We start from the raw sequence: 16,140 nt of genomic DNA, 5'->3' as shown, positions 1-16,140 counted from the left end.
GCTACCCTTAGAACTCTGAGACAATGAATAGTAGTTGAGCTCTGGTAACTTAGCTATCAGTTCCAGTGGAGATTTCTAAAGTAAGTATAATTAAACCAATAATCATTTAAGTGTCATGTACTTCAGATGTAGATTTATAGCAGGTGAAGTGGGCTTGATTTTGTGACATCTTCTATGATATTCAGTAGTCCTAGAACAGAATGGAAGAATGGGAAGGAAGGTCTTCCCTAGGGATGAAGATGTACAGATCTGGAATAATGGAAAGTCATTGAGTTAAAGGTGATAGCCAATGAAATGCTAAAGTGGCTAACTTGGGCAAATCGTTTCACCTTTCTGGGCTTCAGTTTCCTCATGTGTAAAATAAGGAGATTGGATTAGGTAATCTCTAAGATTCCCTTAAAATTCTATCTAAGTATGGAAACAAGGGAAGCTAGAATGAAGAAGGACTGAGAGAATGGGCATGGGCCAAGAGATAGGAAGTCTTTGTACAAAGAACAGATAAAGAGTAACTGTAAGAATGAAGACTGAAGGTTGTAATTAAAAACTACAATCTCAAAAATTCTAGTGGAGTTGATATAATTCTGAGGTTGAAGATATGACCATACTAATATGTGGCTGAAATAGAGTAACAATCACTAAAATCAAGTAGAGTAGCCAATCACTAAAATTGACCAGGTTGAGAAATTATATGGTTGAGCTGTTAAGAGGGGTTGTAGTTTGCTAACATGAATAATAACTGGGTATAGAGTGGAAAGGAAGAATGTGATCCAGTTACCAAAATTATTTTAGTTGGGTGCTCTGAAGCAAATTTGTAGGTACCACAAAATTCTCCTAGGTAGTAAAATGCTAAATTATAGAGATATATTGCAGAAAAAATTTTTTTTTATAGTTTTTATTTACCAGATATATGCATGGGTAATTTTACAGCATTGACAATTGCCAGACCTTTTGTTCTAATTTTTCCCCTCTTCTCCCCCTCCCCCCCCCATGGCAGGTTGACCAATACATGTTAAATATGTTAAAGTATAAATTAAATACAATATATGTATACATGTCCAAACAGTTATTTTGTTGTACAAAAAGAATCGGACTTTGAAATAGTGTATCATTAGCCTGTGAAGGAAATAAAAAATGCAGGCGGACAAAAAATAGAGGGATTGGGAATTCTATGTAGTCGTTTATAGTCATCTCCCAGAGTTCTTTTTCTGGGTGTAGCTGGTTCAGTTCATTACTGCTATATTAGAATTGATTTGGTTCATCTCATTGAAGATGGCTACATCCATCAGAACCGATCATCACATAGTATTGTTGCTGAAGTATATAATGATCTCTTGGTCCTGCTCATTTCACTCAGCATCAGTTCATGTACGTCTCTCCAGGCCTTTCTGAGATCATCCTGTTGGTCATTTCTTACAGAGCAATAATATTCCATAATATTCATATACCACAATTTATTCAGCCATTCTCCAATTGATGGACATCCACTTAGTTTCCAGTTTCTAGCCACTACAAAAAAGGCTGCCACAAACATTCTTGTACATACAGGTCCCTTTCCCTTCTTTAAGATCTCTTTGGGATATAAGCCTAGTAGTAACACTGCTGGGTCAAAGGGTATGCACAGTTTGATAACTTTTTGAGTATAGTTCCAAATTGCTCTCCAGAATGACTGGATGTATTCACAATTCCACCAACAATGTATCAGTGTCTCTGTTTTCCCACATCCCCTCCAACATTGTACATTATCTTTCCCTGTCATTCTAGCCAATCTGACAGGTATGTAGTGGTATCTCAGAATTGTTTTAATTTGTATTTCTCTGATTAATAATGACTTGGTGCATCTTTTTATATGGCTAGAAATAGAGAAAATTTAAAAAAATTTGCTTTTTTTTTTTTTTTTTTTTAAGCAGCTAGAAGGATCCTGAGATGTCATTTAGTTCAAGGCTCTCATCTTTCAAATGAACAAATTGAGACCCCGAATAGGGAAGCCACTTAGGCAAGGTCAGACAGGAAATGAATGGAATGTGAAGAACTAGAGTTTTCTTTCTGATTTCCAAGTTCCATGCTGCAGCAGTAGAGTAATAGGCTGATTAAGTCCAAACCTTTTTATTTTATGGATGAAGAAACTGAGAAACAGAGAAGTTAAGTGTCCACACAGCTAGTGTTTGAGACAGGCTTTGAACCTATGCTTGACATAGTTTCTTAATTTGACACAGTTGAATTGTAGACTATGATAGATTCATCTTCCCCCTAGTTCTGGGAGGTATAGCGTCCTCATTCTTATTCCTATATGGGAAGATAGAACTGCTTATCTCTTTCTGGGAAATAAACTTAAAATCTGTTCCATTCAAACTGCCTTTAGACTCATTTCCTATCATCCCTCAGTGCTAATTCAGCCCACTCCCTGATTCTCATATTTAGCCCATCTCAAGGAAAAAAGGAATTGCACAGCTGGAGTAACAGTAATAGCTGCGGCAAGAGCATGGGCATGTTAGGGTTTTCCCAGAAACTGAAATGGAGTAGTCATTTAATCTCACCTTTACCCAAAAAGTCAATCCTGCCAGGAGGGTAGCTCTTGCTTAAACTCAGGAAAGACACAAGTGGCCATCTGCAGGCCATTTAGCAGGCTGAAAAAGGGTGGGACAGGAAAGGGAGGAAGTTTTTGCACTGGGGTAAACCACAGGTTTTCAAGGTGCTATTTTTTTTTTCCTTTGGAAGGTACCCAGTTTTGTCAAGAAATGCTCATTTGATAATCTCTTTCCCTCTGTACACAGTTCCCCCCCCTAAAATATCACTCATTACAATTTCTCTCCCTGTATAAATTAAAACATTTTAAGTTGTTAGAACTAAGTGTGCCTGATTTTCTACAGTTCCTGGCAGGTCCACTGCTTTTATGGTGTAGTCATGGTGAAACTTGAGTCATCTGAAGAGTGCCAGAAAGGCAGAGAAAGGAACAGAGGGATATTTAGCATGAGGAGGATAAAAAAGGGGGATGCTTTTACAGGTAGTGTGCTCATCAGATCTTAACTATTCTGCCATTGTAAAAGCATTTCATATTTAAATAGATATTAAAAGCACATCGGACATATGTAAAACATTCAAGTTTTATAATTCTAATGATCATCTTGCAGCAAGTGAGGGTGGCTTATGTAAAGATATAATTCACTATATTTTTCTAAGATTTTTTTCAGAGTGCTTACATTTGGATCATAGATCTGGAGCTGGGAGAGTGGTTAGATATCATGTAGTTTAACTCCCTCATTTAAAAGATGAGAAAACTGAGGGCTATCAAAAAAGTAGTAAGTAGTAGAGCTCAAATTCAGTCCTCTTCCCATTGCATCACACTTCCTTGTACTTACAATAAAAAAGTATTAGAAATAATTTGATTAATTTGATATCCTACTGAAAAGTATTTTAGTTTCCTACCTGAGATAACAAAATTGAAAAGGAGGAAATAAAAAATAAAATGAAGAATCCTGTTCTTCATACACAGTTGGTGTGTGTGTGTGTGTGTGTGTGTGTGTGTGTGTGTGTGTGTGTGTGTGTGTGCGCGCGGTTTGCCATTTCTCTGGGATCCTGACTCATAATCGAGGAGGCCAATGATCGATTTTTTCCCACTTCACAAAGTTCCTCAGAACTTCATTTCTTTTACAAGGGGTACGCCTGTTTATTCATTCCAGACGGTAAAAGAGTGTTTCTGAAAACTGTGCTGTCTAAAGGAAGGCAGTCTCTGGTAGCTGAGCAAGTGGAGGCCCTTCCCTTCGCCTCGGGAAGGTCTCAGGGGCGGTGCTGGTCCACTTTAGGATCAGAAGCCCGGCGTTCTAGGCCCGGGGAAGCCAGATTCGTGCTATCTGCCGGAGCAGCCAGGGCAGCAGAACGAAAGCATCTCCAACCAGAGGGCGACCGGGAGCGAAGAAGCGGGGCGGAGCCATGATCTAGAGGCTCAATTTAGATCTTCCACTGCCCCAATCCGACGCGTCCTTTCGCACGGCCAAGCCCAGAGGAGCAAGAGTCCACAAACTGCTGCTGGAGGAGGGAGTTGGAAAACTGCAACCCCTCTGCGGAATCTGTGAGGTTCTTCTAAAGCAGGATGCTGCTGCTGCTGCTGCCAGACGCTGCTGCGAAAATGAGAGGCTCCCTGCTCCTGGCTCCCCACTTTCTGTGCTTCCTGACTGCGTCTTGGGCTGCTTCTGCTGCGGCCGGGTATGAAGGGATGGGGGGAAGCCGGGGTGGGGAGGGGAGAAGAGTAGAAGAGACAGGATGAATGAAAGGGAAAAGGGGAGTTGCCTTACCAAGGATGAGTAGGTGGGGGAGGTGAGGAGAAGAGAGGTGGGCTGCAAGTAGTAATTTAAATTTGGGCGGACATGCTTTCGAGATGAATTTCTTGGAGCTGGGGCCCTCTTCTCTGCGGGAAAAACAGAGGCAGAATCTAGGAGTTTAGAAGGACCGACTGGGAAAACTTGTATCCCATGAAATTGGCTCGAATTGTGGTTCCCTGTTTACTTCATTCAATCACTCCTCTTTTGCCCTTCTCCCTACCTCCCTCTTCCTGACTCCTCCAGGCATTTCACAACCTGGAAGCCTGAGCTTTTCTCGAGGCATTCATTTAGGATCAAAAGTCCGTTCCTCCTTCATTCAATCATAAGTTCATAGATTTACAGCTGAAAGAGACCATAGAGAGCGTCATCATGTCCAGCTGGCTTAAGTACAGATGAAGAAACTGAGGGTCCGAGAGGTTAGATGACTTTCTCAAGGTCACACAGAGTTGCGATCTGAGTTCAACTCCTCTGACTTGGAATCCAGTTTCCCCCACGTTGTACCATTGATTTTTTTTTTCTTAATCCAAGCACTTATTATTTATTGCCCGATTCTAAACTTGTGATCCTAGAGGATATTTTTCTCTCTGTGCAGGTTTTGTGATATATACTCAACTTGACTTTAGGGATCGTCACATTCTGAAGTAAAATAAGATACTCCACTATAGTTAACCAGTGTTAAAAAGTATGAATCAGTTTCTCTAAGTATGGACTGACTTTACCCCACGTGTTGTGGGAACTGTGCCCCACTCTGCCCTTGAGGGGGTACTCCCCCCATTTGGATTTTCAACTCCCTTTTGTATGTTGTCTTCTTCCATTAGAATGCAAGCATTTTGAAATCTCTCTTTTTTTCTCTTCTGTCTGTCTGTCTTTCTCTCTGTCTTTGTCTATATCTCCCTCCCTTCCCTCTCTCTCAGGACTCACTACAGTGCTTGACTAATGTTGTTTAATCATGGGTCTTGCTCTTTCTTAACCCACGGACCATACCAGCCAATACTGGCCATGAGGCCCTTCTTGGCAGATTCTGGAGTGGTTTGCCATTTCCATCTCCAGTTCATTTTACAGATGAGAAAACTGAGGCAAACAGGGTTAAGTGACTAGCTCAGGGTTACACAGATAGCAAATGTCTAAGACCTGATTTTAACTCAGGAAGATGAGTCTGATTCTAAGCCCCATGTTTTAGTCACATACAGTTCAGTAGGGCTTGTTAAAAACCAAGTACCCAAAGACAAAACTCCCAGTCATTAAACTTCAGTTATTTGAAATTGGGAATCCATCTCCCTATCTCTCTGAACTAGGGGTCTAATCAAACCAATGTTGGGTTCATCTCTCCTCTCATGCTTCACTGTGGCATGACCCTGGATTCTTAGCTATGCCAGAACCACACAAGTTTTGTCAGTTCCTGCACACTGACTGTGACAGGCAATCCCCTCTGATGAAAAGAGTGTTTAATCTACTGGAGTGAATGCCAGACATTGTGCTGAGGTTAACTGATTTTGCTGAGAGCCTGGTCACACAGCTACTAAGCTCAGATTTGAACGCTTCTCTTCCTGACTCTAAGCCTAGCTCCCTCTCCACTTTACCATTTGGCTGCCTGGGATTTACGGGTTAAAGTTTTACTTCTGACACATACTAGCTGTGTGAGTCTGGGCAAGTTTTTTGACTTCTCTGTGCTTTCTAAACTCCACTCTCCAAAACTAAGATGTATGAATTTCTGGTTTAATTGATGGGTGGTATCTTTACTGGGATTTCTTTATATTAGGAGAAATTACAGGTTTTGATTTTTTTTTTTTTAAATGGTGAATGAAAATTTTCTTGTTTTTTTTTTTTTTTTTTTTTTTTTCAGAGCATGTTCATTACTGGGAGAGATCCAAAGTTTAGATAAAATTGGATCTTTGTTTTTGTGGAGTTTATAGTTTGATTAAAAAAAACCCTTACTTCTTGAACATGGAATTAGAGTCTTAGAGTGGGAAGAAGCAGTAGGCAAAATTCTTGGGATTTTTTTTTTTTTTTTTTTTTGGCAAGGAAATTGGAGTTAAGTGATTTGCCCAGGGTCACACAGCAAGAAAGTGTTTTTTGTTTTTTGTTTTTTTTTTTTTTTTTGTTTGTTTGTTTTTAAATCAAGAAAACTCTCATAAAATGAGATGGTCTGCAAACATGAATCAAATCTTCCACCATGCTGCTAACTGTCCATCTACTCTGTGCTGTTTGGTAGTTTTAATATGTAAATAATATTATCTTGTTAACTTAGAGTAGAATTGTATGACAATATTTAACCATAGGGCAGATAGTTGGTGCAGTAACTAGAATACAAACCCAGAGTTCAGAAGAACCTGAGTTCAAATCTGGCCTCAGAATTTAATATTTACTACCTGTGTAATCTTGTGCAATTGCCTAAACAAACAAAAAAAAAACCCTTAATATCCAACTCTTCTTAATCCTTTATGTTATTTTTGTTTCAGTAACAGTACATTGGCATTAATATAAAGAAAATTATTTCACTCTCTGTTTGCTATGGTGAATTTAATGTTGGTCTTAGAATCAGAAAGACTTGGGTTTAAATCCTTTTTTCTGACCTTAAATAGCTGGGTGACCTTGAACAAGTTAACTGTCAGACACAAGAGTTTCCTCACTCAAAAAAATGGGAATAATAATATATGGAATAAGTATATCACTAATTATTGTTAGGCTCAAATAAAATAATTCAGGCATCCCAAAAGTTTTGGAGAGATTTTAGACTTTTTTAATAGCTTAAAACTGTGTCAAGATTTTTGGGACACTATATAAAGTGCTTTGCAAATTTCAAAGTCTTGCATAAATGTCATTATCCTTTACTAGTAAAATTTGAAAAAACTTGTGAAAGTGCTTTAAAGTGAGGAGATGGGAGAATGATATTTTATTATTTTTCCCCTTTCTCAAGGCCCAGTTTTCTGGTGACTGCTCCTAGTGTCATCAGGCCAGGAGTCAACATGACAGTTGGGGTGGAACTGCTGGAGAATAGCCCCTTAAAAGTTTTGGTAAAGGCTGAAGTGCGTCGGAGCCAGCCAAATATCACTGTTCTGGAAGCAGAAGGAATCTTTCAAAAAGGTAAACTAAATGCTCTCATTAGGATCTTCCCTGATAGCAGGATTATCAGAGCAATGTGTTCATTCTAACCTTATATAATGAAAACAAAGTTTTGTATCCACTTTTAGAAAAAGGGAAAAAGAAGTTACAAATTAATTTTGTGGGCTCCTTTGTATCTGAAAAATAATTGGAGAAAAATGAAAATAGTCTGAAAGTGGGATTAATTGAGAATTAATTGAAAATTTTGTCGGGTTCTCTTTCCTTCTATAGTCTATGCTTTAAGAAACCTTTTCATCAACATAAAAAAAATTATATTGTCTTTTATTACAGTCATTTCCCAATTTTCCCTTGTGATAAAATATAATAAAACAAATATGTCTTTTTGTAAAGGTATCTAACACAGAGTTGTTGTGAGGATCTAATGAGATGATATTTATACTATTTTGCAAATCTTAAAGAATTATATAAAAGCTAACTCCTATTATCATTACCACTATACTTCTGCTTCATCTGTTTTGTTGTTAAACTCTGTCCAACTCTTCATGATCCCATTTGGAGTTTTCTTGGCAAAATTACTGCCATTTTTTTCTCTAGCTCATTTTACTTAACCTAAGCAAACTAGATTAAATGACTACCTAGAGTCACATAGTTAGCAAATGTCTGGGGGTAGTTATAAACTGAGGAAGATAAGTCTTTCTAACTCTTGGCCTGGCACTATCCACTTTGCCACCTATTTATCCTATTAGTACTACTACTACTACTACTACTACCACTACCACCACTACCACCACCATCACCACCACTACTATTACCCCCACCATCCCCACCCCCAACACAACCCCTCAACACTACCTCCATCACTACCACTCACATCTTTCTCCACAATCACTACTATTACTAATTTGATTCAGAGATTGTGTCTGACATCTAGACTTTTTTTTTTAAACATTGAAAATATAGAAACAAGAATTAAGAACTAAGAAATATGGCAAACTGAAATTGAGAGAATGAGAAATTTTTGTCCCAAGCATGATGAAATAGAGTGTATAAAATTTAAAAAAAAGTGCTGTTTAAAAATAACAGCATAGTACTGTTGAATTTTGAGGACAGAAACTAAATGATTAGTTGATATTTATCTTAAAATTTATCTAAAAAATGAATCACATGAGGGTGAACAGTAAGGAGGTGAGTGGGTAGAATTACTGATTAGTTTATGGTCTAAATATTTGTCCAATGCTAGCATAGAGAAATTTTGCACTGTCATGAAAATAAGATTAAAAAAAAAGAATCCCCTCATTTCTCATTCTGCCAAAAAGTAGATGGGTAGGTAGGTATCAGATTCAAGTGCGGGTGCCCCTTTTCTTCTCCTCAGTAACAAAGAAGGTAACATATGGTAATGGTAAAAGGGAAGATACCAAACATTAAGGAGTATTATTTCCTTTCAACTCTTGAGCACTCTTTATTTTTATAACTGAAACACCATTGCTGAACATGAACGGATTATGCTCATTTAATAATAGCTTGAGGAAACAGTAAGAATGATCAATGCTGACTGTAAAGTGCCAGAGGCTTTCAGCATTCACTTATTAGGAGCAGTTTTTAGTTCTAGCTCCATTAATTCAGAGTTATGCTGCCGGTAGCTCAGGTTTCCTGAATGAACATTTTAATGACTATATTTTGTTTGACGTTTGGAGCTTATCTTTATTTTCACACCCTCTCCTGCTACTCTTTATTCTGTCATCTCTGCTGTCATGATCTCATTTCTTTCTCTTTGCAGTTTTGTCTTTTTCTTTTCTCTCATTCTATTTCCCCTTCGCTTAATATTATTTAAGCAATCATATACAAATTTTATCAGTTGGTTAATATAAATCAGACCTCTGAGTTCCTAAGCTGCAAAGAGTCTCATCTCATCCTACCTAGATTATGTCCTTCTGAAGGAGAATGGAACTACATTAATGGTAGCTGTGGATTGCATCATTTCCAGAAAAATTCCTTTTTTTTTTTTTTTTTTTCCAGTTTTAGAATGAAAACTATCAGAATTTTTTCTTCAACATTAATCTCATATTAATGGCCAGATTTAGAAGATTTTTAGTCCATTGGAATTTGAATCCCAATAGAAATATAATTGAATAGCCTATTAAAAAATTTACTTATGGCTGTTAAATAGCTAGTTTGTATACATGTGTACACATACACACATGTATTATACAAATAAAATATGTATGCATATATTGCTATTAGAGATATAATCATGAGTTTCTTCATACTATTGAAAAAGAAAGGAAAGATGAATGAATAAACGAGAGATACAGAGATAGTTTGTGTAACAGTTAAAGGGATGATCTTGGGGTTTGAAAGACTTAAGGCTAAGTTCTAACTCTGAAACATACTTTTTGTATAATACTGGGCCAGTTGTTTAATCTTCCCTTTTCCATTCCCCTTAGTTTTTTTTTTTTTTCACCCATAGAATAGGGATAATAACAATACCTGCCTCTTATGGTTGTTTTGAGGATCAAAAGAATTAATAATTGTAAAATATTAAGGGCAGTGGCTAATACATAATAAATCTTTAGTGTTTGCTCAGTTGACTCTTTGGGAAACCTATTTAGGTATATTCATCCTGGCAGGAAACTCAACCAGTTTCATAGTATTATCTAGTTTTAAATAAAATATCAGATCTAGCAAATACAGTTGAAAAACTTATTGTCATCCCAGGGTATAGTGGAAAGGATGAAGGACAAAACACCTCATTGGGATCACATGGCAAACATTGGGAAAGATAAGTATTAAGAAACTGCCTTTTATGAGAAAAAATGCTGATTGAATTATGGAGCAAGGATGATTGATAATAGTTGGTTTGTTTGGATAATGGATTGAAACTTACAGGAACATAAATGGCTTTACTCAGTGGAGTGTATCATCTGTTAGTGAATTCTTTTGGTCAGTGGGCTAGAATTAGCATTGTGATGAACAGTGACAGATTTGAATAAAAATGACAATGAATGAAAGAAGACAATAAAGACTCAATGTGCTAGTCATAGGTCAAAGGTGGGGATGGAGAGGAATATTGTAATTATTGGCATAAAGCCTGCTATATAAACTTATTTTGTCAACTAAACATTACTGTTATGTCAATTGATTTTTGCATTGTGGATAATCTTTCTGTGTGAGTGTAGATTCTATTTCTTTATATTATTTTGTTCTATCTTTTACTTTATAGTAATTTTGCCTTGAAATTCCTGAAAAAATTTCATACTTGGAAATGATATTTGCATGCCAAAGGGAATATGATATCATTAATGGAAAAAGTACGGAACTGCTGAGTTTTCCATTGAAGATGAGATGAGATGTAATAGGCTTAAGGAAAAGTGCTTATTTTTTTTCTTCTTCTAATTCTTTTTAAGCATCAGGGAAATGAACAGTTTGTTAGGGACATTGAGAGAAGTTTGTAAAGAGTGAAATTAAATATCTACTAGAGCAAAGCTTGAGAGACACTGCTTGAGTAAGGTACTAGAGGAATTGGAAGGCAATAAGATTAAGGGCAAAGGCAGAAGAATTAAGCCTTTATGAAGTGTCGAGCTAGTTCTTCTTTTTAGGTGGATGAGAAGGAGGAAAAAAATAAGTTATGACGCTAAAAGTCTTAAGTGTTTGGAGATAAGTTTTGTGATTATAAAAAAAACAACACTAAATTTCCAAACTGTACTAAACAAATAATACAAAAGAGTGTAATAGAGTTTGAAGAACTAGAGTCTGAAGTTTTCTACAGAAATATTACAGAAGAAAAAAAAAGCCCTATTCTGCCAAATTTCCTCAAACTTTTTTCCTCCAAATAGGTTGTGTGTCCCTTGCTGCCATATTGTTTAACAAGTGAATTTGTAATGTTGTACAGTAGAAAATATGTCATAGGATTTAGAAGTCATAGAACCCGAGTTCCAATACTGGCCCTTACATTTACTGCTTATGTTACCATGGCAAATCATTTAACATTTTCCAACTCTAGTTTCTTCTTCTATTAAATGAGTGGATTGGACTTAGATGACATTGGAGGGCCCTTTTAAAGCTAAATGTAAGGGGTAAGATAAGTAGATTTCAAGGGAGTCTGTGACTTTGGCTAGGAAGAAGTGAAATATTTATTTATTTATTTATTTTAATAAATTTCTAACTCAAATATAGCATTTTCTTCAATTATTTAAAAATCATGATTTTGAGAAGGGTACTATAGGTTTCACCTATTCCTAAAGTGGGCCATGTGCTCCAAATAGTTTAAGAATTCTTGCTCTAGATCTTTGATCTGATGTTCCTATGATTTTGGGTAAGACACTTCTTAGGAGGCTCAGTTTCTTAATCTAGAAAGTAGAGATAATTCCTACTTTTCCTACTTTTCTGAGATTGTTTAAGGATTGAATGAGATAATGTACATAAGAGTGCTGTAAAAATTATAAAAGTGAATATAAAATGATTTGGTATTTTTACTACTCATACCTTCCTAAACTAGTTTTCACTTATGATTACATCAGAATGAAAGGAAATAAATAAGAACAAAAAGAATTTATGGAGATGTGGTTATCATTTGCGCAGGCATGTGAAATAATTTAAATATTTTTGATGTTCTGCAAACTCATATGCCTAATCTTTTTCTCCTTCCATGATTTGAAATTTAACTTGTGAATTTTTTCTGTTACCTCTTACCAGTTTGTTCCAAAATTTTTAGGGGTGGTACCCTGTAGACATACTTCCTTCCATCATATAATCATGGGAAAACTGGCCTCACTCATAATTTGTTTTAAGGTCTTAGCCAAATAAACAAAAAGCTACAGAGTAAAACAAATTCTGTTACTCATCATTAACAATCATTTATTGAGAGCCTGCTGAGTGCCGAGCCCTGCCCCTGGTGCCCCTCCCATTTCCCACAGGCCTGTTGGATAATTTGGGTATGAGGCATCTTATAAATATGTAAGTTGTTTTGAACGGTCTTTTACCTCCCACTCTAACTGTTGTGCTTAATGCTTAGGGAAAGTTAATTCAGGTTTATCTAATCTTATGAAAAGTAACTTTAAACCTGTCCTTGCCTAATAATTGTTCATGTAACTCTTTATCATTCATTTTAACATTTATATTTAAGAAAGAAATACTTTCTAGAATTTTCAATACTAGCTGAGAACTAACCAACCTCGACCATATCTTTTAGTTCTTATGGTTTTTCCTCCCATAGTTTTTTTTTCTGAAGCTACAAATCAGCTTTGTGAATTCTGTCTAAATCAGAATCAGTTCCATGGTGCTTATGAAAGTGTATTAATTAGACTATGTTGTAGGCAAATGTACCAGTGCAAGTTCTCACAGGCAGCTCTGTCAGTAGAAATCAGTCTGTACTTGTACTTACAGGATAATTTTTATTTTTTTTTGAGATTGTGGTGGTGATGGGGAAAGAAGAGGGAAGGTAGAGGGGTAGGGCTTCAGATTTGTTTAATTCAGTCTTATTTAATTTTTCCTTTGTGATGAAAAAAAAGTATTTTAGGAATTTGGACAAGGACATTAAAATCGTATAACAATGACTATTCATGTCAAAGACAATTATTAAACACCTATCTAGGGTGGTGCTGGGTTAGGCACTTTTTAAAGGGAACATGCCTTTAAGGATCTGATGTACTATTTTTATAATAGTGTGGGAGAATTCAATAGTATGTATAGCACATTGAGAGATTTAATATGTCAATAGAAAAATTAAATTCTATTTTATAAAGCGATTTTTATATTTATTTGTAATGGGATGCAATTGAAGCCAAGAGGAAACTCTAGTTAACCTTTTGGAATCTTAGAAGTTTAGAACCCTACCATCATCTACTGCAGTCTTCCCTCCTTCCTTTCTTCTTCTCTCTTCTTTTCTCCCTCCCTCTTCCTCTTTTCTTTCTTCCTCCCTTTCTCTCTCCCTCTCTCCTTTTCCCTTCCTTCCCCCCCCCTCCCTCCCTCCCTCCCTCCCTTCCTTCCTCTCTCCCTTCCTTCCTTCCTTCCTTCCTCCCTCCCTCCCTCCCTCCCTCCCTCTTTTCTTTCTAGGAAATAGTCTCAGAAGATAAAGTTTTTTGTTCAAGGTCATACAGCATAGATAAAAGCCAAAAGAGTACAATTTTTAGTTCAGTGATTCTCATTATAACATAGTAAACTTTTTTTTTTTAAACAGAGCTGTGTGAGAAGCCTCCAAAGTATTTTTAAATATTGACTTACTTGATTCTTATTTTCTTAGTTTAGTTTTCTTATTTTAGTCTAAATGATTCATTTCACCAGAGATTTCTTGAGAGCTTTTTTATGGTTCAAGGCCTTGTAGTATATACTGTGTTGTTGGTATTGTTGGTAGTGGTGTAGTATAAATGTGAATAAGAAATGAAAATGTGGACCCTGTTTATAGAAGTTTATGCTATAGTAATAGGTGGATTTGTTTCTTGTATACCAGAGCCAATTTTTTTTTTTTCCTCATGTGCAGGGGAGGATTTTTATTTAGCTGTCTCCTAATCAAACTTTACTCTGAGAATCACATGCCTATACAAGACTGATGATTCATGTCAGTGAAGGGGAGGAAACTCACTGGGATCTGGCAATCTTGCATTGAGTACAATTCACAATTCTAAGCAATGGTGTAACTTTATAAACAGTGGGAAAATATTTCTGAATGTTTAATTATGAAACTAGATTCCAATGATATTGAAAGGGACCATGTCTTGGACCTTTCAAGTGATTCACTGACAGGCCCATCTGTGGGAATAAAAATTATATACTCTTAAGAACTTGGACTGCATTGCTGTGAGGTCATTTATATTTTGATGCATGACTTTTTTTTTTTTTTTTTTACACTGGTGAAACTAAGAATTCCCAAGACTTTGTTTCTATATGCCCATCCCATTTCTTGTATGTGAAATAGCTGGTTGTATATGAAACTTCTGCATATGGAATTGGTAGCTTGTGAAACTTTTGCATATTAAATAAGTTGTATGTGAAATTTTGAGGAGAACCTTGGGAGGAAGGATGGAAGAAAAATGAGTATCTTGCGTGAAATATAAACCTCATGAGGTCAGAGGACGTTTTATTATAATTTTACTTAAGATAATTTGTTAAAAACTGAGAGATTGAGGTAGAATGCTTGTTTCTAAAATTACTGTTTTCATTGATATGGTAAACTCTGAATAAACAAAGTCTCTCCATTAGTATAGATACAGTTTATACTCTTAAAGAGTTGTCTAGGTCACTGGGAGAATTAAGTGACTTGCATAGTCACACAGCCAAATGTCATGAGCAGATCTTTCTGATTCTGAAGCCTGATCTTTATCCACTATGTCCATGCAGCTATCGCTCAAAGAAATTTTTTTATTGTTGTCTTCTGCTTCCATTATCACCCACATTTCCAGCATATCCATTCTACTCCTTCAAGAAAGCCATCATTTATTACAAAAAATTAAAAAAAAACCTCATTCAGCAAAACTAACAAATATATTGAAAAAGTCTGACATCCATAATGTTCCTTATTATACAATTCTCCACCTCTGCAAAAAAGACAGGGGGACACTTTCTCATATTTCCTCTTTGGGACTAAGCTTAGACTTGTCATTTTACAGCATTTAATTTTAATTGTTTTATTGTTTTTGTACTTTCTACTTTATTATAGTTTTTGTATATGTTGTTTTCCTGGTTCTGTTTACTTTACTTTACACCAGTTCCCATAAGTTTCTATGTTTTTTTGTAGGGATCATTTTATCATTTCTTTATAGCACAGTAATATTTCATTATATCCATTGATCTCAACTTCTGCCATTTTTCACTTAGGAATTTACTCTTTCATCCTTTGGTATTACAAAAAAAAGTTCTGTTATAAATATTTCTGTGCATATAGGACCTTTTTTATCATTCATATTCTTGGAGTACATGTATTTCAGGGGAATCTCTGGGTCAAAGAATATGGACTTTTTAGTTGCTTTCTTCTCATAATTCCAAATTGCTTTTCAGAATAATTAGATCAATTCACTTTTCCAATAACCAAATGTACATTAATATATTCCTCTTTCTGCAATTAATCTAATATTGACTATTCCCCTCTTTCTTATGTATATTCCCTTTCACAAACTCTATGATCTAATTTATCCTGGTCTCTTTGCTGTTCCTTACACATGACATTGTTTCTTGTCTGCATACCTTCATATTGATTGCCTTTGTATACCCAGAATGTTCTCCCTCTTCATTTTCACTTTCTGGCTTTTTTGGCTTCCTTTAATATTTCCTTTGTTCCTTCATTCCTTCCTTCTTTCCTTCCTTCCTTCCTTCCCTTGCAGTTGGGGTTAAGTGACTTGCCCAGGATCATACAATTAGGAAGTGTTAAGTGTCTGAGGCCAAATTTGAACTCAGGTCCTACTGACTTCAAGGCTGGTGCTCTATCCACTACACCAATTAGCTGCCCCTACTGTATATATCTTGTACATACATAGTTATTTGTATATTGCCCTTCCCATTGGAATATGAGCTCCTTGAGAGTAGGGACTGTTTTTGCCTTTCCATGTTATCTACAATACCTAATGCATAGTAGGCCATTAACAATGTTTGTTCACTGCTTGGCATAGGTGCACCCTCCTACCCCCAGCATTTGACAGGTTATTTCATAGAATTGTAATCGTGATTAGATGTATTGTAAATGATTTCAGAAAGAAATGTGGAAGTTTTACAGAGGCAGACTCCACTGAGTTCGACATAAGAAAGACCTTCCTCATAGATAGAACCATCCATA

At 36.2% G+C, this 16,140-nt stretch overlaps 1 protein-coding gene across 1 annotated transcript in view; it reads left to right on the top strand.

Moving 5' to 3' along the window:
* Positions 1–3,978: 3,978 nt before the first annotated feature.
* CD109 (CD109 molecule) overlaps positions 3,979–16,140 on the top strand; it is a 144,962-nt gene continuing 132,800 nt past the window's right edge. The window contains exons 1-2 of the mRNA XM_074310489.1: positions 3,979–4,200; positions 7,234–7,400. Of these exons, the coding sequence (XP_074166590.1) occupies positions 4,088–4,200; positions 7,234–7,400 (280 nt within the window). The 5' untranslated portion in view covers positions 3,979–4,087. The remainder of the gene's footprint in view (positions 4,201–7,233; positions 7,401–16,140) is intronic.

The sequence above is a fragment of the Sminthopsis crassicaudata genome, chromosome 4, assembly GCF_048593235.1.
Source record: "Sminthopsis crassicaudata isolate SCR6 chromosome 4, ASM4859323v1, whole genome shotgun sequence".
In the NCBI taxonomy this organism is placed as follows: domain Eukaryota; kingdom Metazoa; phylum Chordata; class Mammalia; order Dasyuromorphia; family Dasyuridae; genus Sminthopsis; species Sminthopsis crassicaudata.
This window is presented reverse-complemented; position numbering and strand designations above follow the sequence as displayed.